The sequence below is a fragment of the Canis lupus genome, chromosome 15, assembly GCF_011100685.1.
Source record: "Canis lupus familiaris isolate Mischka breed German Shepherd chromosome 15, alternate assembly UU_Cfam_GSD_1.0, whole genome shotgun sequence".
Lineage (NCBI taxonomy): Eukaryota > Metazoa > Chordata > Mammalia > Carnivora > Canidae > Canis > Canis lupus.
In genome coordinates this window covers 51,846,462-51,873,154 of record NC_049236.1, presented here as the reverse complement: position 1 = coordinate 51,873,154, position 26,693 = coordinate 51,846,462, and the positions used below count along the sequence as shown (strand labels likewise).

General features: G+C 39.8%; 1 protein-coding gene across 1 annotated transcript in view; it reads left to right on the top strand.

Annotated features, from left to right (window-relative positions):
* Positions 1-26,693, top strand: part of RNF175 (ring finger protein 175) — a 54,859-nt gene that overhangs the window by 9,634 nt on the left and 18,532 nt on the right. Inside the window, exons 3-5 of the mRNA XM_038559178.1 lie at positions 7,435-7,472; positions 10,635-10,776; positions 26,539-26,693. Coding sequence (XP_038415106.1) covers positions 7,435-7,472; positions 10,635-10,776; positions 26,539-26,693 — 335 coding nt within the window. The remainder of the gene's footprint in view (positions 1-7,434; positions 7,473-10,634; positions 10,777-26,538) is intronic.

Here is a 26,693-nt window from a genome sequence, read left to right as displayed (position 1 = left end):
TTGTTTTTTTAACTCTATAATTTCTGGTCTCTACCAGAAATTTTTCGTGGCTGGCACAAAATTTACCAACTGTCTTTAATATAGCTTAGTCGAACTTTCGTTCATGGCTTAATTTTTATCACTGCTGTATCCCGTGGGGGTTAGGCTCAGCAAGGTGTCATGAGCTACTTTATGAGTGTGCTTGATACCCACTCCTTTAAATCATCGGTGATGTTGAGGGCATTCTCACTGGGGTGTGGAGGGTGCGTGTGTAATCTTACTAAGGACTAATAGGAAGGCTAGGACCAAACCTTTGTGTTTATGGAGTCTTATGACTCATCCAGGCATTTTCAGTGCCTTGCTTTATTTATTAAGCTACATTAACAAGTATATTTGTATTGGCACAAATTTATGTAAATGTTAAGTTTGAATTTATTATATATTAAATGGAAGGATGGAGTCAAGGAAGGCCTATCTATAGATTGCAGATCTAAGGGTTGTAATTGTTTTGCTGAATTAGCTAAGGTGTTAAATTTGTTGTATGAAATTTGGATACTAGCATATATATGTTGCATTCACTTAGTCCTGTTTGGGGGATTTGGTGGGACACAAATAAGTATATTGTGTACATTGTGTACATTATAAGTTTATGGGCATAAGGGGGGTTTGGTTAAGTTAATGTCTTACGTGTATGTGCATACATATACGCATATGTCTACGAAAATTTGTATGTCCTTTTTTTTTAAGATTTTATTTATTCATGAGAGACAGAGAGAGAGAGAGACACAGGCAGAGGGGGAAGCAGGCTCCATGCAGAGAGCCCGATGTGGGACTCGATCCCGGGTCTCCAGGATCACACCCTGGGCCAAAGGCAGGCACTAAACCGCTGAGCCACCCAGGGATCCCTGAAAATTCATATGTCTTGTGACCCTTGACTGAATTGCACCTTATAGTTATGTGATGCTGGTTTATGATATTAATTAAGCCTGGCTACAAGTTATTTGACTGCATCAAGACCTTTACAGTCATAGCTGAGTGATACCAAGTCCCCTACCCCTAAAAATTAAAAGATACCAAATGCATGACACCACAGTTATGTGTGATCATGGGCTGATTAGTCATTAGTCCATCGAGATGTCCCATTTGAGAGGATTATAGGATAGGAGTAAAGGAGAACATGGCCCTGAAGTAAGAACCAGAACCAGATGCCAGGTATAGTTTCAGGCTAGAAACCCCCACGTGGAAATGGGCCCAGAGCAAGAACACTTCACACAAGGATTGATGGTTTCTCGAGGCCTGGGGATCAAGCCCTTACTGGACTAAATAAAGAGCAATAGTTCATTTCCAGTTGAAGAGAAATAGTGATTGAATGTATGTCCTTATGTAATATTAATATTAATAATAACATGTAACATGCTTATATGCATGGGGCAAACCACTAATGCACAACATACGTAGGGATGTCGAAGACTATGGGCCATTGATGTATGGCTATGGTAGAGAGGAAAGGGTTCGAGAATGTTGACTTTTGTATTGGTTGGGTAGTGGGAATGGAAATTTTTTTAGGCATACGGGCATAGCACATTAGAGTTATAGCAATATATGAATTGAGAAAGTTGTCGGGTAGGATTTGTCTATCAGGGAATAGTTCAAAAATAGAATTTCAGCTTTGAGTGCTGATGGTGGAGATGATGCTTCTTTCTTGAGTCTTGGGGAGAATGATTATTCTCCATCTTTGGTTTACAAGACCAAAATAATTATTATACTACATAGACTCTTCACTTTAGGAGGTTGTTTTTGATAATGCTAGTGATTGGTATTAGGATTAGGATTGTGAAGTATAGAATTGATGCTATTTGACCAATTATCACTTATATAACTATAAAGGGATGTTCTACTGGTTGTCCCCCAACTCATGTAATGTGAGCAGGTCTGCTGTTAATAATCAAAATATGCATTGGCTAAGTGGTCAAAATATCATTCCACGCTGTTTGGATGTGTGAAGTAAGGGGATGATTGCTAGGATTAGGATGGAGAATACTAGGGCGAGCACTCCTCCTAGTTTATTGGGGATGGATTGTAAGATAGCGTAGGCAATTAGAAAATATTATTCAGGCTTGGTATGTGGAGGGGTGTTAAGAGGGTTTGCAGGAATACAGTTGTCCGGGTCTCCTAGTAGGTCAGGTGTGAATAGGACTAGTGATATTAATGTTAGAATAAGGACTGATGCTCCTAGAGTGTCTTTGATTATATAGTAGAGGTGGAATGGGATTTTGTCTGAGTCGGATGAAATTCCTGAAGGATTGTTGGATCCTGTTTCATGTAGGGACAGTAAGTGAACTATAGCTAGGGCAGCAAGGATGAATGGGAGAATAAAGCGGAATGCAAAGAATCATGTTAGGGTTGCTTTGTCGACTGAGAAACCACGTCAGATTCATTCAACTACACTTGTTCCAATGTAGAAAATTGCTGAAAGTAAGTTTGTGATGACAGTTGCTCTTCAAAAAGATATTTGTCTTCATGGTAAGACGTAACCTATGAATGCCGTGGCTATAGTTGCAAATAGGAGGATAATTCCAATATTTCATGTTTCTATGAATACGTAGGAGCCGTAATATAATCCCCATCCTTTGTGTATAAATAGACAAATGAAAAATATGGAGGCTCCATTTACATGTATATATCGGATAATTCAGTCGTAATTTACGTCTTGGCAAATATGGGTGACTGATGAAAAGGCTGTTGCTGTGTCTGATGTGTAGTGTATGGCTAGGAATAGTCCTGTTGGAATTTGTAGGATTAGGCATACACCCAGTAGGGATCCGCAGTTTCATCATGCTGAAATATTTGATGGTGCAGGAAGATCAATGAATGAGCTGTTAACAATTTTGGCTAGTGGGTGAGTTTTTCGAATGTTGGTCATTAATATTCTTGTAATCGAACCACAACGATGATTTTTCATGTCATTAGTCATGGTAGAGTCCATGTAGGAATAATGATAACATGCATTGTCTTTATTTTAAGTATTGTCTTTGTAATAAGTTTAGTGGGTTTTGCCACGAAACCTTCTCTTATTTATGGTGGGCTCGTACTAATGATTAGTGGAGGTATTGGTTCTGCTATTGTGTTGAATTTTGGAGGATCCTTTTTGGGGCTGATAGTCTTTTTAATTTATTTAGGGGATATGCTTGTGGGTTTTGGTTATATGACTGCTGTAGCTACTGAGCAGTATCCTGAGGTTTGGGTTTCTAATAAGGCTGTATTGGCTGCATTTATTACTAGTTTGTTATCTGAGTTGTTGAACTGCTTGCTATATTTTAAAGGATGATGAGGTTGAGGTAGTGCTGAAATTTAATGGAATAGGTGATTAATTTATGGTACAGGAGATTCAGGGTTTTTCAGTGAGGAGGCTATGGGAATTGCCGCATTATGTAGTTATGGAACTTGATTGGTGATTGTTACTGGTTGATCATTGTTGACTGGTGTTTTAGTGATTATAGAAGTCACTCATGGTAATTAAGAATTAGTAGGCTAAGGGCTATAGTAATTATAAAAGAGAGAAAATAGAATTTAATTAGGCCTTTTTGGTCAGAAATTAAGGGGGAGGATTTTATGTGGAAATAAGAAATCGATTTGGGTAATACATTTTCTAGTCCGATTATGTCTAGGAGTATTAATGCTGATTTTTGGCTTATTAATAGGTTTATTTTTGGTGTGAAGTGGTGTATGATGATAGGATAATAGCCTAAGAGATTGGAGAATTTGAAGAAATTTGCTGGGTAATTAAACTTGAGGCCTTGTATTGTGCTCCAAAATCTGTGGATCCAATCATAGTTTTATAACAATCGTTCTTGAAATAGTCCCACTTTCATATTTTGAAACTTGTTCTGCCTTAATGCTATATAATCACTGAGACCATTCTCGAATTCACCATGGCCTTAACTCAAGCCTATGTTTTCACCCTGCTAGTGAGTTTATATCTACATGATAGCACCTAATGACCCACCAAACTCATGCTTATCACATAGTAAACCCAAGCCCATGACCACTAACAGCAGCTCTTTCAGCCCTTCTTATGACTTCAGGCTTAATCATACGATTTCACTTTAACTCAATAGCCCTACTAGCATTAGGGCTGACAACCAACACACTAACTATATATCAATGATGATGAGATGTCATCCAACAAAGTACATTCCAGGGATACCAGACTCCCATTGTCCAAAAAGGACTGTGCTATGGAATAATTTTATTTATTGTATCAGAAGTATTCTTCTTTGCGGGATTCTTCTGAGCTTTTTACCACTCTAGTTTAGGTCCAACCCTCCAACTTGGGGGCTGCTGGCCGCCTACAGGCATCGTTCCCCTTAATCCCCTAGAAGTTCCACTACTCAACATCTCTGTTCTCTTAGCCTCCGGAGTCTCGGTGACCTGAGCCCACCACAGCCTTATAGAAGGAAACCGCAAACACATGTTCCAAGCCCTATTCATCACTATTTACCTAGGTGTTTATTTTACACTTCTTCAAGCTTCAGAATACTACAAAACATCTTTTACTATCTCAGATGGAGTCTATGGCTCTACCTTCTTCATAGCCATAGGATTCCACGGATTACATGTAATTATTGGCTCAACTTTCCTCATTGTCTATTTCCTTCAACAATTATATTTCCATTTTACATCCAACCACCATTTCGGATTTGAAGCTGCTGCATGTTACTGACATTTCGTTGATGTAGTCTGATTATTCCTATAGTTTCTATTTACTGATGAGGATTCTACTTCTTTAGTATCAGCTAGTACAATTGACTTCCAATCAATTAGTTTCAGACAAACCCTGAAAAGTAGTAATAAATATAATATTAACCTTAATTATCAATGTATCCCTAGCGTCTTTACTTGTAATAATTGCATTCTGACTTCCTCAACTAAATATTTAGTTTGCAGATAAGGCAAGTCCCTATGAATGCGGTTTTGACCCCATGGGATCTGCATGTCTACCCTTCTCCATAAAATTTTTCCAGTACTTAAGAATATTTTGTCCACTATATGATTACCAAAACATTTACCCATATTTTCTTCTAGTGCTTTTAAGACTTTCTTTTTTACATTCAAATATTTGGTACATCTGGAATTTATTTTGAGATGTGGAGTGTGGATCCAGCTGTATATATATTTTTTCAAATGCCTAACCAGTTGTCTCAGCAACATTTGTCGAACAATCCATTTTTTTTTTCTCGCTGATTTGAAGTGACTCATTTATCATGCGTACTTGGATCTGTTCCTTGGACCAGTAATACTTTTAATTAATTTCTGTGGCTTTATTGTGCATTTCAGTACGTGGCAGGCCAAATGTCCAGTCTTTACTCTTCTCTTGAGTTTTCCGCACTATCCTTAGACATGCTCATCTTTCCAGATGAATTTTAGTGTCATTTTAATTTCCAAAATAAATCCTCATAAGATATTGAATGGGCTTGCATAATAGCATACCAGAAAAAAAAAATTGTCAAAAAGTAGACTCCACCCTCGAAAAAAAATATCGTACTACGGGGGACTATCACTAGAAAAGAGATGTCTCCAAAAATATCATCATCATCATCATCATCATCATCATCATATTCACTTTATCCCCAGGAAATGAGTGTTTTTCAGTATACTTGATCTAACAAAGTTCTTACTTGTGTTTAGTAGAAATCTTTTCAGCTATAATTTCTACTCCCTAAGCTTTCCTGGTCTTCAGTAGAATAATTTATCATGCTTCATTAAAAATGACTTGTAATCTGGTGAATAGTTACACATTTATGCCCAGGGTTATATAATTAGTCATAGGCAAAAGTAATTTTTCTTCTCAACTAAAGACTCGGTTCCCTTTTTAAAATTGATTTTTAATAAGAAGCACTGTGAACCTGTGATGCTGAATAGCAAAAAGAGAAGTAGAAGAGAGTAGTAGAAGTAGTAAGTTATAACTTCTATTGAGATAATTGGCCCTTGGGTTGAGCACCAACAAATCTTATTTATACTCACAACAGTCCCACCAAAGCTAACAAGAGCAGCTATTCTATCAATCCCCAGTTTCTAATAAGGAAACTGAGACAATCACAGGCTATTGATGTGCCCAAAGTTACCCAAGGAACGAGTTAGCTCAATGTCCAGTGCTGGCGGTGCTAAATGGGTGCATCATTCATGGCTCTAAACCCATAACAATGTTTTCTACCCCAAAACACCAGTCAGCAGAGAGGGACCTGTCAGGTGGGGACTCAGGTGCTGCTACTCCCTAAGGGTTGCCACTAAGGCTTTGCTCCTAGAGGGCAGCATGGAGCCCAGCTGTTCTGACCTCTGTTTGAATATCAGGGACCACCTGATGGGATCATCCAGGAGCAGGGAGCCATAGAGAAGCTGCCAGCATCACTTGCTGCTTTCCCCACTTCCTCTTTCCTGGCATTAACCTGGCAAGTCCTGGCATTGTGCAAATATTGCCCAAGCCCCTACTTAGCTGTATTATCTGAAGTCTTGTTCTCTCTTCTAAGAGAATCCCTCAAGCCTCTGGCAGAAGCACAGATTTTATTATGGAATCTTTACCGGAGCCAGAGAAACCTAGATTGAACTATAAATGGCATTGTTTTTTCCCATTTGTCAAACTTGCTGATGCCATTTGAAAAAATATATAGAAAAAAACCTAGGTAGTATCATATTTGTGTAACAAATGTTATATTTGCCTTCCCTTCTTTGCCATCATTGGGGAGCTTAGCTTTTAACATATAGAACTAGGGATTAAGCTCTCTGTGCTCTCCATAAAAATTATAAGTTATACCTTTTCAAGGATTGCCTTAAAGGCTCCAAATAACCAAATGTAGTGGATTAGCAGTGATCGAGGGAAGGCAGGCAGCCTGTGGCTACAATCTGTAGGTCATACAAAAGCACTTCCTGGGGTAGTCTCTATGCTCTCCAGCTCAGTCTGCAAGGGCAAGGCCTTAAATTAAATAAGCAGGACACAAAAAATGCTCTAAACAGGTAGAGCCTCTGGTCAGCTCTGTCTCCAAAACCTTGAATGTGGAGATATTCATTCATTGGCATCACTGGGGACACCAGCAAGAGAGATTCTCTGGGATTCGCATATATCTCAAAAGCCAGGGTGATGCTGCCTATTGGGAGGCCACACTCTACAACCTAGACTAAATTGCCTGGTAAACTACAGAAATGAAGCTGCATCTGGTTCTCTGACTTAGGAGCAGAATCAAATATTTATTAATAGTAATCTTATTACCCTTTTGTTTTGGGGTGTGTGGGTGTGTGTTACTTCCATAAGCAAATATTCTACTAGGGCTGTCATCTTAAGTTATTCTAGTGCTAGAAAACATCACTATTTTTCATGGTTTGGGTTTTCCATTTAATGCTGTAAAATACAAGCTGCAAAAACAAAGAAATTTTGAGAAGGGCTCTTTTTGTTTCTTTCAGATCTCTCAAACAAAGCTTTCTGCGGATGATGAGTGGAAGTAAGTGATTAATATTTACATTTTTTACAGCTATTATACTAAAAGTTACATTTCCACCTTAGCATTTTGAGAAATTAAACAAAGCATGATTTATTTGTAAATACCTTGAGCTACAGAAGGTGGGTTAGCATAGCATGGATGGGCAAAGATAAACCGACACCACAGGGATTCCATGTTTCCTACAGTGTGTTCCATGCAGTCCTACAAAGCTGGATTTGTATGTCCTTCAAAATAAGGCAGTGTCAAGTCAGTATTTATTTTAGGCACAAGATCCATCTGGTTTTCTTTATATGCTATTTCCCCTGTGTTCTGGTACTTACTATGGGGCCATTAGGGCCCTTGGGCACCAAATGAAATGAAATAAAAATGAAAAGTTCCTCCTTTTTTGCATGATGGTAATCAATTCTGAATGTATTCCTAATCAAAATAGGAAACACTTACTATATTTGCATACTACTTTATACTTTGCAAGGTACATCCACATAGGTTATCCATTTCATATTTGAGATGTGTTTTCATTATATATACACAAAAGAGATGAATGTCAAAAAGCATATTTTGTTTTATATCCATGCAAGTCCATTTTAGATCGATGATAAATTCACTCTTCTATCTACATGGCATAAGTTGAAAGTCTATTCACTGAAAAGAATATTAAATAGATATTTTGGACTAGGGACTGTAAAAACTATAAGTGCTTGTACTTTGTTTTTCTTCACTTCCCATTTCTTCAGAGAAATGAGTGCATTTTTTAATGAGCTTCTGAAAATCAGTCTTGTCTCTTAAGCTCAGCTTCCAACACACACAGACCGTTAACAATGTAATTTTATTCAGACTGCTTACCTGATACGGACTTAAGCCTCTTCATTTGATAAACGTAGGGGTTTCAGCACATCTAGTGTACCTTCCAGCATTAAGGCTCTAAGATTCCATCCCAAAGAAGCTCAACTCAGGCAGGAATATTTACTAGGCTCCGCAGGCTCATTTCCACACATCTCCAGCAGGGGGCAGCCTCAGTGCCCTTTTCGGAGGCACTTGGTACTTTTTAGAGTAGCTGGATAAATTACTGGTAAAGGGGGAGAACCCAACCGCAGACCCAATGAGTGCCTTTAAAAGGCCACAGTCTTATAGCACAGACATTACCCTGCAGTGTTTTCTAATCGGTACATTAAATGCACACTATAGCCAGTCGTAAGTGGAAACTTCAAGAGATTTTGTGACATATGGTGCCCCACTGGGGTGAAAGATAATGCTAACCACTATTTATAAAGTACTTGATTGGCAACATTCATAATTTTCCCACTGTCCCTAATCTTGACCCTGGACTGCTGGGTCTTCCTATAGCCCAGTGGTTCTCGATCTTGGCTGCACCTAAAAATCACATGTGGATCTTGAAGTGCCATACCAGTACCACAGCCCTGGTGGCTTAAACAACAGAACTTTATTTTTTCACCCTTCTGGGAGCCAGAGGTCAAAGGTCAAGGTGTCCCAGGTTTGGTTTCTCCTGACACTTCTCCTTGCCTTGCAGATGCCTGCCTTCTCACTGCATCTTCACGCAGTCTTCCCTCTGTGTGAGTTTCTATCCAAATATCCTCTTCTTCAATGGACACGGGTCAGATTGGATTAGGGCCCATTCAGCGATGGCATTTCACCTTATTTGCCTCCTTAAATTCCTGTCTCCACATACAGTCACCTGAGGAACAGGGGCAGGACTTCAACATATGAATTCGGGTGGGCACAGATCAGCCCAGAACATGCAGAAATGGTCATTTGATTGATCTGGTCACAGGTTGGACAGTGGGACTTTTAAAAGCTCCCCAGTGGGCAGCCCGGGTGGCTCAGCGGTTTAGCGCCACCTTCAGCCCAGGACCTGATCCTGGAGACCCAGGATCGAGTCCCACGTCGGGCTCCCTGCATGGAGCCTGCTTCTCCCTCTGCCTGTGTCTCTGCCTCTCTCTCTCTCTCTCTCTTTCTCTCATGAATAAATAAATAAAATCTTAAAAAAAAAAAAAAAAGCTCCCCAGTGACAGGTGCCTGGTGGCTCAGTCAGTTAAGCATCTGCCTTCGACTCAGGTCATGATCCAGGGTCCCTGCTCCAGGGGAGCCTGCTTCTCCCTCTGCCTCTCCCTGCCATTCCTGCTCGTGCTCACATGCTCTGTCTCGCTCTCTCTCTGTCAAATAAACAAATAAAATCTTAAAAAAAAAAAAAAAAGCTCTCTAGTGATTTCCAATTTGCAGCCAACATAAAGAACCACTGCGCTAGGCTTTATCTGAAGCCACCTCTGCTATAGGAATTTAAACCAGGTGACATACTACTATAGTGTCTCCTCTACCGTTATACAGACCCAGAGTCCAACTAAAAACTGAGATACTCAGCCATCCTCCAAACGTTTATGCCTGCCTAAGGTAATAGTTAGGCTTCTTCTTTCTCCTTAAAATAAAATAAAAATGTATACAGCTCCTTCAGGAATTTTCTGGAGCCCTTTAGGTAATATTCGGTCCATTGGCACCATCTGCAGGATATCCTTTTATTTCAGAATATTAAAGGTTACTTGAAATTACCATGATTTTAGTATTTTGACTTTCAAAAATGGCAATTTCATGTTTTAATCTACTAATTATTATGCTTCTTTGTTTAAGAACAAATAAAATAACATGGATGTTGCAGTTCTCGAACAATCTCATGAAGTACAGAGGGATCATATTTTAAGTTTGCAAAGGAGGATACTGAGGTGCCGAGAGGATGAGTGACTTCCACGGGTCTGTGTGGCAATGACATAGCAGATCAGGGACTGGCATCCCCCGGTCTTTCCAGAGCCCATCCCTGCCCTTTTTTTTTTTTTTTTTTTTTTTTTTTTTTTTTTTTGCCCCATCACTTAACGTGAAAGGACAAGGCTGAGACCAAAACCACACAGGCTAGCTAAGGCTGAGAGGAACTGGTTCCCCTGCTGCACTCAGGCTCCTCCCCTCTGCCTCCCCCTCCTCAAGCCTGGGTATAAAGGAAAAACCAAGAAAAACTTAGGAAAACCATAATCAAAGCTTAAAACCCCCTATGTTTGAAATCTCCGATGGCTTTCTATGAGCCCAGACATTTCTTTTCCCCCTAAATGTGCTGTGCAAGGGTTGAAGGCTTTTTCAGATGACCTCATTTGCTGGTTGCAGCCTGCAGCAGGAGAAGATGTACAAGATGCACCGTGGCCATGAGTCCATGCACGTGGAGATGATCTTAATCTTCCTCTGCACCCTGGTCATCGCCCAGATAGTGCTGGTACAGTGGAGACAGAGGCACGGCCCGTCCTACAACGTGAGTTGCCCCCCGGGGCCTCTGGGAGCCTGCTCCTCCTCCTGCCACATCCCTCCCTTCTCACCACTTTGAAGGAAATGCTTTGGTTTCAGTCAGTGGTTCTCGACAGGGTGCAGTTTCACCCGCAGGAGATACTTGGCAACATCTGGAAGCATTTTTGATTGTCATGCCTTAGTGGGAGCGGGGAAAAGGATGGGAATTGCTTCTGGCATCGAGTGGGTAGAGGCCACAGATGCCACTAAACATGCCCAGGACAGCTCCTCACGATAAAATATCAATAGTGACAAGACTAAGAGACCGTGGTTTAAGTAAATCAGTCTTCCTTTAGCCTGAACAACTTCGACCAATGGCCTAGGAGAAGGAGGATTTGGAACAGCAGAAACAAAAGATTGAGGCTAACTTCCTTTTTGTTAGCAAGAAACTCTCTTGGCATCCATAGATTGCATATCTATGGAAATGTGTTAGTGCAAACGTTGTGCTCACCTCAGCAACACAGAGCGTGATCCCATTTGCACAGATCAATCCCACCTGAGCATGTCCACTGGAACTTTGCCACCTCAGGGCCTGATCCTGAGATCACAGCCAAGGCCATCTTGGATGAGACCTTGCCATTGCCATGTTTGGAGCAGTGGTTCTCAATTCTTAAGGTGCATCAGAATCACCTGGAGAGGTGAATCAGATTATTAATCAGATTCCCAGGTCCCACCCCCAAAGTCTCTGATTCAATAGGGGCCCAAGAATTTGCATGGCTAACAAGTTCCCAGGTGGTGCTGGTGCACCCGATCTGAGACCACATTGAAGAACCAATCATTTAGACTTGAGTATGTTGCAAAGAAAGAACGTCTTCAATTAATACTCCACAGGGCTCTGGGTCTTGGACTGGTCATTGTAAAAATAATGTCACAGACGTAGGAAGTGCTGGCTTAGACCAGTATTTTACTGTATTTTATTTTTACCCTATCATAGAAATTATTCCCTGTCTAGCACAGGATCTAAAGGAATTCTTTTGAATTCTGTATAATGTTTAAGTTTAGACAATTGGAGTGTTTTCTTTAGAAAGGGAAATCTTGTCTCTTTGCTTTTTTAAGCAAACACATTCTTTTGCTGCCTTGCCTCCAATGTCTTGCCAATTAAACTAAACATCCTCTATATTGCTCTTGAACAAATTGTTTTGACTAGAGTGAAACTGCATTAGTTATTCACTAATATCAAAAAAAGCTCCTTAAATATATCTTAATCATGGTTTTCTTATCTGCAAAACGGAAATAACCTAATATACAGAATTCTGGAATTCTTAAGTAGGAAGAACACTGGCTTCCTAAGGAAACCATTCATATCCCTGTTCCATCATCCCTAACCCTAACTGATAATAATCTCTGGATTAGATATTTTAAAAAACATGTTCAGTTCCCATGGCAACGCAGGGGTAGATTTTGCATAGAAAGCCCCCTGCCCTTGCAAGGAAATGTCATGTGCACCAACTGACCTACACTGTGTCTCACTACTCCTCTGCCATTTGTATTTGATGTATTTGATGATTTTGGGGGTGGCTTATGCCAAAAAGAATCTGTCCTTGTCTTGTGTTTGAAGAAATTGCCCCTTTGTCAACCCTGTGAAGATGTATATCATTGTACCAACTCGATATGGAGCTAATACCCTGGCTCTACCTGCCTCATAGACCTGCTCATAAGTCCAAAGCCACTTGAAGGACTTGTTGCCTTTGGAGGTTCTAACCCTTGACAACTCAGGCGACATTGGAACCAGGTAGATAGATGTCCCTGAGCTTAACAACTCTTGATTAGCTGGAGTGATCTTCTCAAACTGTTTCGTGTTGCTCACTGCACAAGCTGTGCTGCCTGAAAAAACTCTGTGGGCTTGTTACTTTTGCTTGCACCCTATACCTCACGTACAACTGGTCTCCCTTAGTCACTGCACTTCAGCTCTCCAAGGTTGCTGTTTCTGTGTTCTGTCACACAGCTCCTCTATTTTATGGCTACTGAGAGGGACTCTGTGGTCCTAAGGATCCCCTTGGAGGTGGCCAGATGCCTGTGATAGTGGCCTTTCTTAGAGTGATCCTACCCGGCAGTTTAACAAAGCCAGGAGCCTAGATAAAGTTACTCCACAGTGGTCAAGGACAGATTTGGGTCTCATGGTGGCCCTGTTGGGACTCTGTTAGATTAGCTCTTAGACATGGTTGGCCTTTAGACTATTTTCTACTTCTTTGCCCATCAGTACATCTATATTTATTAAAAACTTTAAATATTTTATTTATTCATGAGAGACACAGAGAAAGAGAGAGAGAGGCAGAGACACAGGCAGAGGGAGAAGCAGGCTCCATTCCATGCAGGGAACCCGACGTGGGACTCAATCCCGAGTCTCCAGGACCACATCCTGGGCTGAAGGTGGCACTAAACCGCTGAGCCACCCGGGCTGCCCATCTATATTTATTATCACATGTCTCAAAGGAATGGGTGGAGTAGCCCCTCTCCCCTGCATGTCTCTGTTGACAATCTTTGGCTCAAGGTGAGAGCCAATCAACTAACAGTTGCATTCAAGAGATACTGATGTAGGGGCACCTGGGTGGCTCAGTGATTAAGCATCTGCCTTTGGCTTGGGGCATGATCCCAGGTTCTGGGATGGAGTTCTGCATTGGGCTCCCTGCATGGAGCCTGCTTCTCCCTCTGCCTGTGTCTCTGTGTCTCTCAAGAGTGAATGAATGGAATCTTTAAAAGAGAGAGAGAGAGAGTGTGTGTGTGTGTGTGTGTGTGTGTGAGATTGATGTATGTAACAGTTTTACAAATTTAATCATACACTATAAAACCAGTTTAGTAATAAAAGAATCATTTTCTGAACACTTTTGTAAAGCTAAAGTGAACACTCAGCTATTAGTGTGCGCTCTCTGTTAGGAGATTTCAATGCATTGTTTTTTTCAAAGCAGTACACCTTTTTCTCCCGCCTTGCCATACCCTCTGCTCTACCATATGCTTTACCTGCAGAGGGTTCCCCAGACTGATTTTGTGAGAGGTATTAATAGCAACCAGAGGCAAGATGGTGAAGGGAAGAGCACCAGCTTAGGAGTTAGAAGACTTTAGCCACTCGTTTAACCACAATGAGCCTCAGTTTCCTGCTCTTTCAAATGATGGAATTTTTTTAAATGGGAAGGACTTTTGGTCATAACTCTGACATGTAAAAAGCTTGAAAGTCATCACCCCATCTTACAATGAGAAAAAAATAGACAAACTGCATGTCAAGAAGCTTTCTTGGATCTATCTGAGAACTGAGGTTAGTGAGAAAACCACCACCTCAAATCAAGAAACACAGGAGAATGGAGGGAATCACAACCAAAATCTGCTGACTGGGAGCAGAAGCTGTAAGAGCCACACAATGGTAGAAACACTTAGGGGATAAATTTGAAGAATTCCTGGAAGTAGAGTTTAGACTAGTGTAAGAGTGTAAACTCTTGGGGGCCACAATCTTAGGGGCTTTTCGATATTTTTTTAGGTTTTAGCTCTAGGAACCCTAGTAGATTCCCATGATATAAGACCAACAAAAAAATCCTTGTGCTTCTGACTGGGGGAGGGAGAAAGTAATCATTCTAGATGCAGAGTGTTCCCCATAACAAAGACGTATACAGCAATGGAAAGCAGACCCTTCTCCAATGTGGGGGAAGAGAAATTACCCACCCCAACCTCCTAGAGACTTCCTGCCTCACTTAAAGGGAAAACAAAATTTTAAAAAACACTTGTGAAGGTCATGCCACAGAGACAGAGGCTCACAAAGACACAAAGACTTAATCACAGAATGATAGAATACTTGCACTGTCCCCATGCCTTACCACCACATCAACAGTTGTCCAATATAACAGTGGATTATAGCTGAGAGAGCTGCAAGACTCAGATGCTATACAAGGAGTTTTTATGGAAACCCAAAGACAAAGATGGAGACACAAACAAGTATACTAGTGCAAATTGAAGCCTCTGATACCTACAGCAAACATTGATCTTAGCCCAACCCCTAGCCAAATTAACACAAAAGATCTATTTATCTCAGTTCTTATTACCCTATACATTATGTATACCTTTCAACCAAAATTGAAAAGTCATACTAAAGGAAGACTAAAACACAATCAGAAGAGACCAAAGCAAGCATCAGAACCAGGCCCAGATACTGCAGACTTGGGAATCATCACACTATGAATGTAAAATAATTATAGTTAATATGATAAGAACTCTAATGGAAAAAAGTAGACAACATGTAAGAATAGATGTGTGATGTAAGCAAAGAGGTGGAAACTCTATGAAAAAAATTAAAGAAATGTTAAAATTAAAAAAGAAAACTGTAATAGAAATGAAGAATGCCTTCAGTAGGCTTATCAATAAGGTAAACATGGTTGATGAAAGAATCAGGGAGCTTGAAAATAATATTAGCAGAATCTCCCCCAGACTAATAATATACAAAAAGGAAAAAAATAATTTAAAAAACCAGAATATTAAAGAACTGTGAAACAATTCCAAAAAAAATAATATACACATTTGGAATGCCAAAAGGAAAAGAAAGAAATGTGGAGCTAAAAAAATATTTGAAGTAATAATAGCCAACGATTTTTGTTTAATTAATGACAGACACCAAACCAAAGACCTAAGAAACTCTAAGAAGAAGCAGAACAAATATCAAGAAATCTATACCTGGGGACACCTGGGTGGCTCAGCAGTTGAGCATCTGCCTTTGGCCCAGGGCATGATCCTGGAGACCCGGGATCGAGTCCCACATCAGGCTCCCTGCATGGAGCCTGCTTCTCCTCTGTCTGCCTGTATCTCTGCCTCTCTCTCTCTCTCTGTCTCTCATAAATAAATAAATTTTTAAAAGAAAAATGAAAATCCATAAGAGAAAATTATAAGAAAAAATATTTTTTAAAAAATAAATCTATACCTGGACATATCCAATTTATAACTGCAGAATGACAAAGAGAAAATTTTAAAACAGCCAGAGGGGAAAAACACCTACCTATGGAGGAACAGGATAAGAATTACATCAGACTTTTCTTCACAAACCATATATGCAAGAAGAGAATAGAGTGAAATATTTAAAGTATTGAAAGAAAAAAATCCACCAACCTAGAATTCTATATCCAGAGAAATTAACCTTCAAAGTGAAAGTGAAAGTAAAAAGTATCTTCTCTCTCAGATAAACAAAAAAATAATGAGGGAATTCATCACCAGTAGACTTGACCTGCAAGAAATGTTAAAAGAAGTGCTTCAGAAAAAAGTAAAATTATATAGGTCAGAAACCCAAGTATACATAAAGAAAGGAAGAGTGTCAGAGAAGGAATAAATGTAGATAAAATAAAATCTTTTATTTCTTATTATTAATTAACCAAATAGATAGCTATTTGTTCAAAGTAGAAATAGTAACAATGTACAGTTGACCCTTGAACAACAGGAGGATTAGGGTGCTGACAGAGTTGAAAATCTGCATTTAAAAAAATCTGCATATAACTTTTGACATCCCAAGAACTTAACTACTAACTGCCTACTGTTGACCAGGAGCCTTACCAATAACATATGGGCTGTGCACTGGGCATGGAGCCTGCTTAAGATTCTCTCTCTCTATTCCTCTCCCCTACCAAACCCTGCTCACACTTTCTCTCTTAAAATAAAGGAAAGAAGAGAAGAAAGAAAGAAAGAAAGAAAGAAAGAAAGAAAGAAAGAAAGAAAGAAAGAAAGAAAGAAAGAAAATTGAGTCAATAATCAGCAACTTTCTAAAAAGGAAAGCACCATTCCAGATGCTTTCAGCAGTGAATTCCACCACTCATTTAAGGAAGAATTGATACCAATTCTTTACAATCTTTCAGAAACTAGAAGCAGAGGGAACACATCAGAACTCATTCTTGGAGGCCAGCATTACCCTAATACCAAAACCTGATGAAGACACTGCAAGAAGGAGAAATTATACCAATATCTATCATGAACATAAATGTAAAAATCTCTACAAAATATTAGCAAATCAAATTAAACAATGTGTAAAAAGAATTACACACTATGACCAAGTGAGATTTATTCCAGATATGTAAGGTTGGTTCAACAATTAAAAATCAATTTATGTAATCAATCACATTAAGAAGCTAAAGAAGAAAAATCATATGATCATATTAATAGATGTAGAAAAAAGCATTTGACAAGGTCCAACAGCCTTTCATATAAAAACTATCAACAAACTAGAAATAGAGAAGAACTTCTTCAAATTGATTAAAAATATCTATAAAAAACCTACAGCTAACATTATACTTAGTGGTGAGAAACTGGATGCTTTCACCTTAAGATAAGGAAGGCTAAAAGAAAGTCCTCTCTCACCACTCCTATTTGAATTGTACTGTAAGTTTTAGCTACTGCAATAGGACAGAAAAAGGGGAGCAGATAAAAGGTATACAGATTAGGAAGGAAAAATAAAAGCATCTTTGTTTGCAGATGACATGACTGTATGGAAAACTGCAAAGAATCAACAACGAAAAAATAACCCTGGAACTAATAACTGATAATGACAGAGTTGCAGTATACAAGGTCAATATACACAAATCAATTGCTTTCTTATATACTAGCAATGAACAACTGGAATTTGAAATTAAAACACAATACTGTTTACAATAGCACTCAAAAAGGGAATAATTAGGCATAAATCTGACAAATTATGTATAAGATGTATATGCAAAAACTGAGAAGACTTAAAATAAATGGAAAGATAATCCATATTCATGGGTTGGAAGATTCAATATTGCTAAGATGTCAGGTCTTCCCAGTTTGAGCTATAGATTCAGTACAATCCCAATCAAAATCATAGCAGGCTATTTTGTGACTATCAACAAACTAAATCTGGATCTTTTACGAAGAGGTAAAAGATCCAGAATAGACAATACACTACTGAAGAAAAACAGTGTTGGAGGACTGAACTACCCAACGTCAAGACTTCCTATAAAGCTATAGTAATCAATACAGTGTGATCTTGGTGAAAGAAGAGACATATAGATCAATGGAATAGAATAGAGAGCCCAGAAATAGACCCACACAAATAAAGTCAACTGGTCCATGACAAAGGAGCAAAGATAAATCAATAGAGAAAGGATCATCTTTCCAACAAATGGTGCCGGTGTTGTGCCCAAGATTGCGAATCCGAGAAACCACCAAGGAGCCGACACCGATGCAAGTACATGAGGGTTTATTTACAAGCTCAAGCTTGGGTCCAAGTATACTCCATACAGCAGAGCAAGGGCTTGGACCCTGAGACTAAGAAGCATAGTAGTGTTATAGGGGTCGTGGCCAATGAGATTGTAACATACGTAGAAAGTTGCACAGTCATGTCAGTCCACACGCAGGTGGCTAATTGAATTATGATTCACCCTATAGTGACCATTTGAACTAGCCTACTATTCTAGTTAGAATTGGCGCGCAGGTTTGGCGGGAAAAAGAGGGGTTTTCATTCCTTGGCTGGTTAAAGGTCAGAGGTCCTGCATTCCTATGTGTGCTAGTTTCTGATAAGGGTGTGCTTAATAGCTAAACTAGGGTGAGGGAGTGCCTTAAACAATAGCAGGTCGTGGGGGGGGGGCGGTTTACATGAGATGGCAGGTGTAGCACAAAATGGAGTTAGTCCTGCTCTGCTTGTCCAGGGGTAGGGGATTTTTGTTAGATTTCCTGGGTCCCACACTGAACAACTAGACACCCATATGCAAAAAAAAAAAAAATCTAGAACATGTATTTCACTCAAAATTAACTCAAAATAGATAATGGATCTAAATGTAAAATGCAAAACTGTAAACCTCTAGAAGATAACATAGGGGCGAACTTGGGTTTGGTGATGAATTTTTAGATACAACACCAAAAACATGGTCCATGAAAGAAAATATTGATAAGTTGGATTTTATTGCAATTAAAAATTGGTCTATGAGAGATACTATGAAAGAAAAAGACAAGCCACAGACTGGGGGAAAATAACTGTAAAACAAATATCCATTTTAGGACAGTTATACTTAAAATATACTTAAAATTCAATCATAAGGGGCACCTGGGTGGCTCTGCCTTTGGCTCAGGTCACGATCCCAGGGACCTGAGATTGAGCCCCACATTGGGCTCCCTGCTCAGGAAAGAACCTGCTTCTCCCTCTCCTGCTCCCCTTGCTTATGCACTCTCTCGCTCTCGCTCTCTCTCTCTCTCCCCTTCCTCTCTCTCTGTCAAATAGATAAAACCCTAAAAAATTCAATCATAAGAAAATAAGCTAAATGGTGAAAGATCTGAAAAGAGAACTCAGCAAGGAGGATATACAGATGGCAAGTGCTTACAGATGGAAAGCTGTTCATCATCATATGTTATTAGGGAATTGTAAATTAAAACAATAATAAGATACTAATACATATCTATTAGAATGACTAGAATCTGAACAAACTGATAATGCTAACCACTGATGAAGATGCGGAGAGCAGGGAATCTTGGTGGGAATGCAAAATGGTAAAGCCACTTTGGAAGTCAGTTTGGCAGTTTCCCATAAAGCTAAGCAGTCTGCCTATATAATCCAGCAATAAATCTACTAGGTATTTACCCAGTTGAACTGAAAATCTACATTTACACAAAAGCCTGTATGCAAATACTTATAGCACCTTTATCCATAATGACCCTGAACCGGAAACAACCAAGATCTCCTTTAAAATAGGAATAAATAGGGGATCCCTGGGTGGCTCAGCGGTTTGGCACCTGCCTTTGGCCCAGGGTGCGATCCTGGAGTCCCGGGATCGAGTCCCACGTCGGGCTCCCGGCATGGAGCCTGCTTCTCCCTCCTCCTGTGTCTCTGCCTCTCTCTCTCTCTCTATGTCTATCATAAATAAATAAATAAATAAATCTTTTAAAAAAAAAAGGAATAAATAAGTAAATGGTGGTATATCCATCCATACAATGGAATATTATAAGCTATGAAAGCCATGAAAAGGCATGAAAGAAACTTGATTAAACAAGCTAATATGAAAAGGCTGCATGCTGTACGATTCCAATTATATAACATTCTGAAAAATACAAAGTCCTAGAGACAGTAATATGATCAGTGGTTACCAGTGGTTCAAGGAGGAAAAAGGGAAGGACAAACAAGTGAAATGGGGATGCTGGGGCCGTAAAATTGGCCCATATGATGCTGTAGTTGTGGATATAAGCTTGTATGCATTTATCAAATCCCATTGAACAGTATAGCACACAGACTAGAGGTCAAGGCATGCAAATTTTTAAAAATTCATTTAGGAGACTGAAGAATCCCCACGAAAGGCAGATGGTGACAAGAGAATCTAACCACATTACAAATCTATGAAACAACTTCACTGAAGGGAATTGGGAGAAAGGTGCTGCTCTAAGTGCCTTGGAAATCAGAGTCTGTAAGATTGAGGCGATAGGACTTGCACATGCGCTCTGTACCTTGCTGATAGAACTGCTCTCTATAGATAGTGGAGTGGAACAATCAAGCAAATAGATGACAGATGGTGGGAACCAGGTTACCTATTTACACCTTGAGGATATTGTTTGTTATATACAAAATACTATTATTTTCACATTATTTCATGAATAATTTGGATCATGTACTAAAGAGGTGAGAGTTAGGACTAATCCAAAACACTCAAAATTTTTTTCAGATTGCAGCTGGTAAGAAGTATGTCTGTCTTCTGTTCTGAAGTCACCGTTTGTCTTAGGTTCTGTTCTATAATAAAAAAAAAAAAAATTCTGTTCTGTGGTCTGTAGGAGCGGTATATGTCCCATCAGCTTATTATAAATACCTAAAGCAAAGGAAACGTGTTATTTAGAAAACAAAGTTTAAAAAATAGAACATTATTGCTCCTAGGGGATGTCAAAAAGTGAAGAGTGGAAGTAGATAGGAAGTGGAAAATTCTTATTTTGTTTGGAATACTACTAAATACCTGGCTGTTTCTGGGGCACCTGGGTGGCTCAGTCGGTTAAGTGGCTGCCTTCAGCTCTGGTTACAATCTCCAGCTCCTGAGATCGAGCTCTACATGGGGCTCTCTGCTCGGCAGGGAGTCTGTTTCTCTCTCTCTCTCTCTCTCTCTCTCTCTCTCCTTCTGCCCCTCCCAACTGTTCATTCTCTCACTCCCTCTTTAAAATAAATAAATAAAATATTTAAAACAAATAAATAAATACCTGGATGTTTCCAAATAGCCACATTTTTAGTACCATATAGGCAGAGCATCTGGGAATTTGAATTTTTCTCTCTCGAGCTGATGGTGTTGATATGGTGTAGACGTGGCAAAGCTTCAAAGTTAAATCATTTCCAAATGCTTTTAACAGCGTTTTTTAAACGGCATTTAATTAAAAATGAAATTTCATTCAACACCACCCTCTCCACCTTCTTTTATATATCCTGCTTTTCATATCTGCAGGAAATAGGGGGGAAGGTGCCAAAAAAGAATCCTTCTACTTCCCTTCAAATCAGTAGAAGGCCTGATGACTCCATGCACAGAATTTGGGCTTGGGACACACTGTTAACTTGCCTCAGCACACGGGCAAATAATTTGCCACAGATTGAAACATTGCTCTATTTAAATCAACTTCCTGCCCGTTAATAGCTGTGAAACACTAGAACATATTACTGTACCAATGAAGCCTTGTGCCTGCTTGAATCTTTTTAAAATGAGGCAATACACAAATACATACATACAAACATAGCATCGCAGGATCTCCTTTAAGATTTTTTTTTAATTTTATTTATTTATGATAGGCACACAGTGAGAGAGAGAGAGAGAGAGAGAGAGGCAGAGACATAGGCAGAGGGAGAAGCAGGCTCCATGCACCGGGAGCCCGACGTGGGATTCGATCCCGGATCTCCAGGATCACGCCCTGGGCCAAAGGCAGGCGCTAAACCGCTGCGCCACCCAGGGATCCCTCCTTTAAGAATTTAAAGAACAAAATTAGCAGTGTGAATTGATTTGAAGACAGAAGTAAGGACCAAGGGAATTTCAAAGAGCCCTTCATAGCCAAGATTCCGTACTTTAACTTGTCTGATTTCTGTCCTCCTTCGTTGGCTTTGTACTAATAATAGCAGCAGCATTGCCTGGAGTCATTTATTTATATGATAATTTTCTGCTTACCTCTGGCATCCCCTTGCTCTTGCTCCACCTCCACCTATACAAATACACACAGACACATGTGCAAACGGCTGCAAATATTCTGGGATTTGCCGTGAAAAGGAAATGAGCATCACACAACTTCCTCCCACCCTCCCTGCCTCCTTCTCTCTCTCTTCTCTCTCTCTCTCTCTTTCTCTCTTTCTTTCTTTCTTTCTTTCTTTCTTTCTTTCTTTCTTTCTTTCTTTCTTTCTTTCTCTCCTTCTCCTTCTCTCCCCACCCCCCACTCCCTCTCCTTCTCTCTCTCTCTCTCTCTCTCATGTTGTGTGGTCCATTCATCATTCTGTATAATTAGGCAAATAAAAAGATATCTTTGTTTTGACTTGATTTGCTATCCTTTTCAGATTCATTATGGGCATAGCTACAAGAAAAAAAAAAAAAACTGTGGTACCTTTGGGCAGCATCTGATTCGTCAGGAAATTCCTTCTGCCACAATGTGTGGGTGGGGAGAACATTGGGTGATGTGATCCAGATGCACCGGGCGCCCTCCGCCAGTAATGCAGCTGCGTTTTATATGCACATGCCCAGATGGTGACCCCTCTGGCATTATTAATGCGTCCCAGCTGCCAGGCCGCCTTCTTTGCATGCATGCACCTCGATTTCACATATATCGTGCATTTATTTATGAGGCACCAAATTCCTACATTTCATATGTGGCAGTTGCTATTAAAAATGAGAAGTTTTAACTGCTCTGGATATTGATAAAGAATCTTTTAAATTGATACAAAATGTGGCCTTCATTTCAAAATGACCTCTACAGTTACTGAATTCATAATGTAAATTTCTGACCTTTCCCCTTATATGATGAGAAAATATGGCACTGGCTATACACTTTAAAGATAGTTAAGAAATTAAATATTTGCATTCCTGATATAATGATTTTTTTTATTTTCTTTTATTTCTGATCTCTAAGGCCTATTTTTACTAAGTAGTGTGTCTATACATTTGAACATTGTTATTCAATTAAACCCAGGTATCAAATAAGAGAAATTTGGGATCTTCTAGAAATGAGTAGCACTTATAGATTCACAAGGAGAACTAGTATTATAAAAATGTAATCCAATCATTGCTTCAAAATATTATAGATTATAATAACTCCATGGATTTGAAGAAATGCATTAGTCTTATCTATTTTGGCTTATGATCTAAAGTATAAAAGTATACAGGCATGGTAGTTTTGCTAAATTAAAATGAACTGTTAACTTATTTTTTAAAAATTCACCATTTTTATGGGAGAAATGTAAAGATGAATCAAATTTTTTTTTTCAAATTTTTATTTACACTCTAGTTAGTTAACATGCAGTGCAATGTTGGTCTCAGGAGTAGAATTCAGTGGTTCATCACTTACAACCTCCAGAGCTCAAGATGAATCAAACTGTTAAGACAGAAAGATAAAAAATGCAAAAGATTGATGATCAGGTTTTGAAAAATGGAGTTCATGTCCATTTCCTTTTTAATATCAGAAGTCATGAACTAAAAAAGCCAGAAGACCTATCATTTATCATAGGTAACCATCTCCAAAATCAGCTATAGGAAATAAATGACCAAAATACTGGGGTCTCCCGTTTTTACTTTCAACAGCACAGGGTGACAGTTGCTAGTGCCAAAGTAGGCCTCCGTCGTGTCTTACCTAGTACACGGTTTCTGGCTCTCAGGATCCACATTTTACTTCTGTAAGTAAAGCCTGTTTGTCCTGTTTAGATATTATAGTCATCTTGACTTTGTAAGTAAAGGTGCTAACTCACGTATTTACTCTAACCACACTCATGAGGTAGGATGGAAAATTAAAGCAATTACAGGAAAAAAATAAAAAATAAAAAAATAAAGCAATTACAGGGACGCCTGGATCACTCAGTGGTTGAGCGTCTGCCTTTGGCTCAGGTCGTGATCCCGAGGTCTGGGATTGAGTCCCACATCAGACTCCCCACAGGGGCCTGCTTCTCCCCCTGCCACCCCCCTCTCTTCCTCTGTCTCTCATGAATAAATAAATATAAAACCTTTAAAAAAATTTTTTAAAGCAATTACATGCATACCTTGGAGACACTGCGGGTTTGGTTCCAGACCACCACAATAAAGCAAGTATCCCAAGAAAGCGAGTCCAGTGAATTTTGGGGTTTTCCAATGCATATCTTAGCTATGTTCACACTATCCAGTAGTCTATTAAGTATGTAATAATAGCCTTATGTCTAAAAAAAATTGTATGTACCTTAATTAGAAAATATTGCTAAAACAATTCTAACCATCACCTGAGCTTTCAGGGAGTTGTAATCACTGATCACAGTTGACCGTAACAAATACCATAATGAAAAAAACTTGACATACTTGACATACTTCTTGGCAATAGCCAGAAGTATCAAAATGTGACACAGAGACACAAAGTGAGTAAATGCTGCTGGAAACGAGGCGCCAATAGATGCTCTGGACATAAGATTGCCACAAACCTTCACTTTGTAAAAATCCAGTATCTTCAAAGCTCAATAAAATGAGACAGGTCTGTATCTGACTAATTCAGGCCAGAGTAAAGAATACTCTTCCCTTAAAGTACTGCCTGGAATTTGGGGGGGAAAAAAAAAAGGAGGTTATAAGGATATTTTTCCCCAAAACTCTCCAGATAGTTACTTCAGATTGGCTCCATGTGTATTTTTGGTGAAGTGCACATGTTCAATAACAACAACCCTAGTGTTCTCTCAAAGATTTAGAGCAACTCTCAGAAGACTTTAGATCACGTTGTTTATGGGAATGAAGCAATAAAGAAATGAAAAGCCTCGGAAATGTCTTCTTATTTGGTGTGGAAAGAGGAATGGCTGTGGCCTTGCCTTTTTCATGGACATTTGAAAGTCTTATCAGATAATATTGGCTCTTGACCTTAAGGCTATTACAACTGAGACTTTATTAAAGGACCCATGGGCAGCCTGGGCAGCTCAGCGGTTTAGCGCCACCTTCAGCCCAGGGCCTGATCCTGGAGACCCAGGATCGAGTCCCACATCAGGCTCCATTCATGGAGCCTGTTTCTCCCTCTGCCTGTGTCTCTGCCTCTGTGTGTGTGTGTCTCTCATGAATAAATAAATAAAATCTTAAAAAAAAAAAACAGGAAAGAAAAAATATTAAAGGATCCAAAAATATATCCATAAACTTTTTTTTCCAAGCTGCCTCCTTTTATGACCAATATGAAGAAAGTAAAAAATAAATAAATAAAATAAAACAAACAAACAAATGACATCAGTAGTTGTTATACTCAGATGACAAATATATAAAATGCATGCTCCAACCACTGCTTCTGCATCACTGGCAGGCATAATTAACCCATCACGATACTCTACACCAAGACCCAGGCTCAGCATCCTCCTCAACAGAGCATTGCCAGGTGCCACTACTTAAGGTCCACACCTGAGACAAAACCCCTTTGCTATCCCCCTCTTCCACTGGTGCTAGGCAAATAATAGGTGGTTAGTCTGCATGTGATAAAACACAAACGATCAGAGGTTCTGGCTATTATTCAAACCTGTCTTCTTTTCACAAGAGAGGTCATAGCTAGTGTTTGGCCTGATTTCAAGAACAAGAGTGACACTGTGGTCACCATATCAGGTTGTTGACAGACAACCCTGCAGCTCGATCCATCCTGTTTCTGCCACATGGGATTGGGGCCAGCCAACTTAAAGAACCCTTTGCAGGCCACTGGCACTCAGGTCAATGGCACAAGTCATAGAAGAGTTACACACAGGTGAGCAGGAGTTTGATCTGCATCTTGGCCTGCCTGGAAAAGGCACCAGTAACTAAAAAGGAAAGACAAGAGGGGCGCCTGAGTGGTTCAGTGGTTGAGTGTCTGCCTTCAGTTCAGAGCATGATCCCGGGGTCCCAGGATCGAGTCCCTACATCGGGCTCCCCACTGGGAGCCTGCTTCTCCCTCTGCCCGTGTCCCTGCCTCTCTCTCTGTCTCTCATGAATAAATAAATAAAATCGATTTTTTAAAAAAAGGGAAGACAAGAAGCATAAAGGTGGGCTGCATATCCACTAGTCAGGGGTGAGGGGGCCTCACCCTTGGGCCTCTGTACTGAACCCTGCAGGGTGCACTGAGGCAGCAAGCAAAAGAGGTCCCAGAAGATACTGGGACGCCATTCCTTCTTTGCCATCCCTGCATCCGTACATGTGCACATGATGGAAACAACAGCCCCCTGGCTCCATGTATTACAGTACTGTTTCCAGAGCATTCCCCACCGGTCAGCACGGGCAAGCAGGGCAGGCATTTTTATCTCCAATTTTACAATAAAAGTGAGGTTCATTTGTTCAAAATCACATAGCTTTTAAAGCCCAAAGTTGTTTTCACCTGAACTATCCAGGAGAAAAGAAGAAAGAAAAAAAAAAAAGAAGAAGAAGAATATTTTGGATTCTTTCCCATATGAATGTTCAGTTGATCACACCAAGTCCTTCCAAAACTTTGCACGTATAGAAGAGCTCATAGCTGGATGGTGAACCAGTTGCATGTGCCAGGCGGGATGGTGAGGATGGTTTCCCCCCCAAGAGTAGCTTCTGAATCATTTAGTAGTGGACATAACATTCCTGGCCCTCAGTCATTGAAAGAGACTTTCTGTTCATTTTTCCAACAGCTGGTGACACTGTTGCAGATGTGGGTTGTCCCTCTGTATTTCACGATAAAACTTTACTGGTGGCGGTTTCTGTCTATGTGGGGAATGTTCTCAGCTATTACCAGTTACATCCTCTTCAGAGCTACCCGAAAACCCCTCTCAGGGAGAACACCACG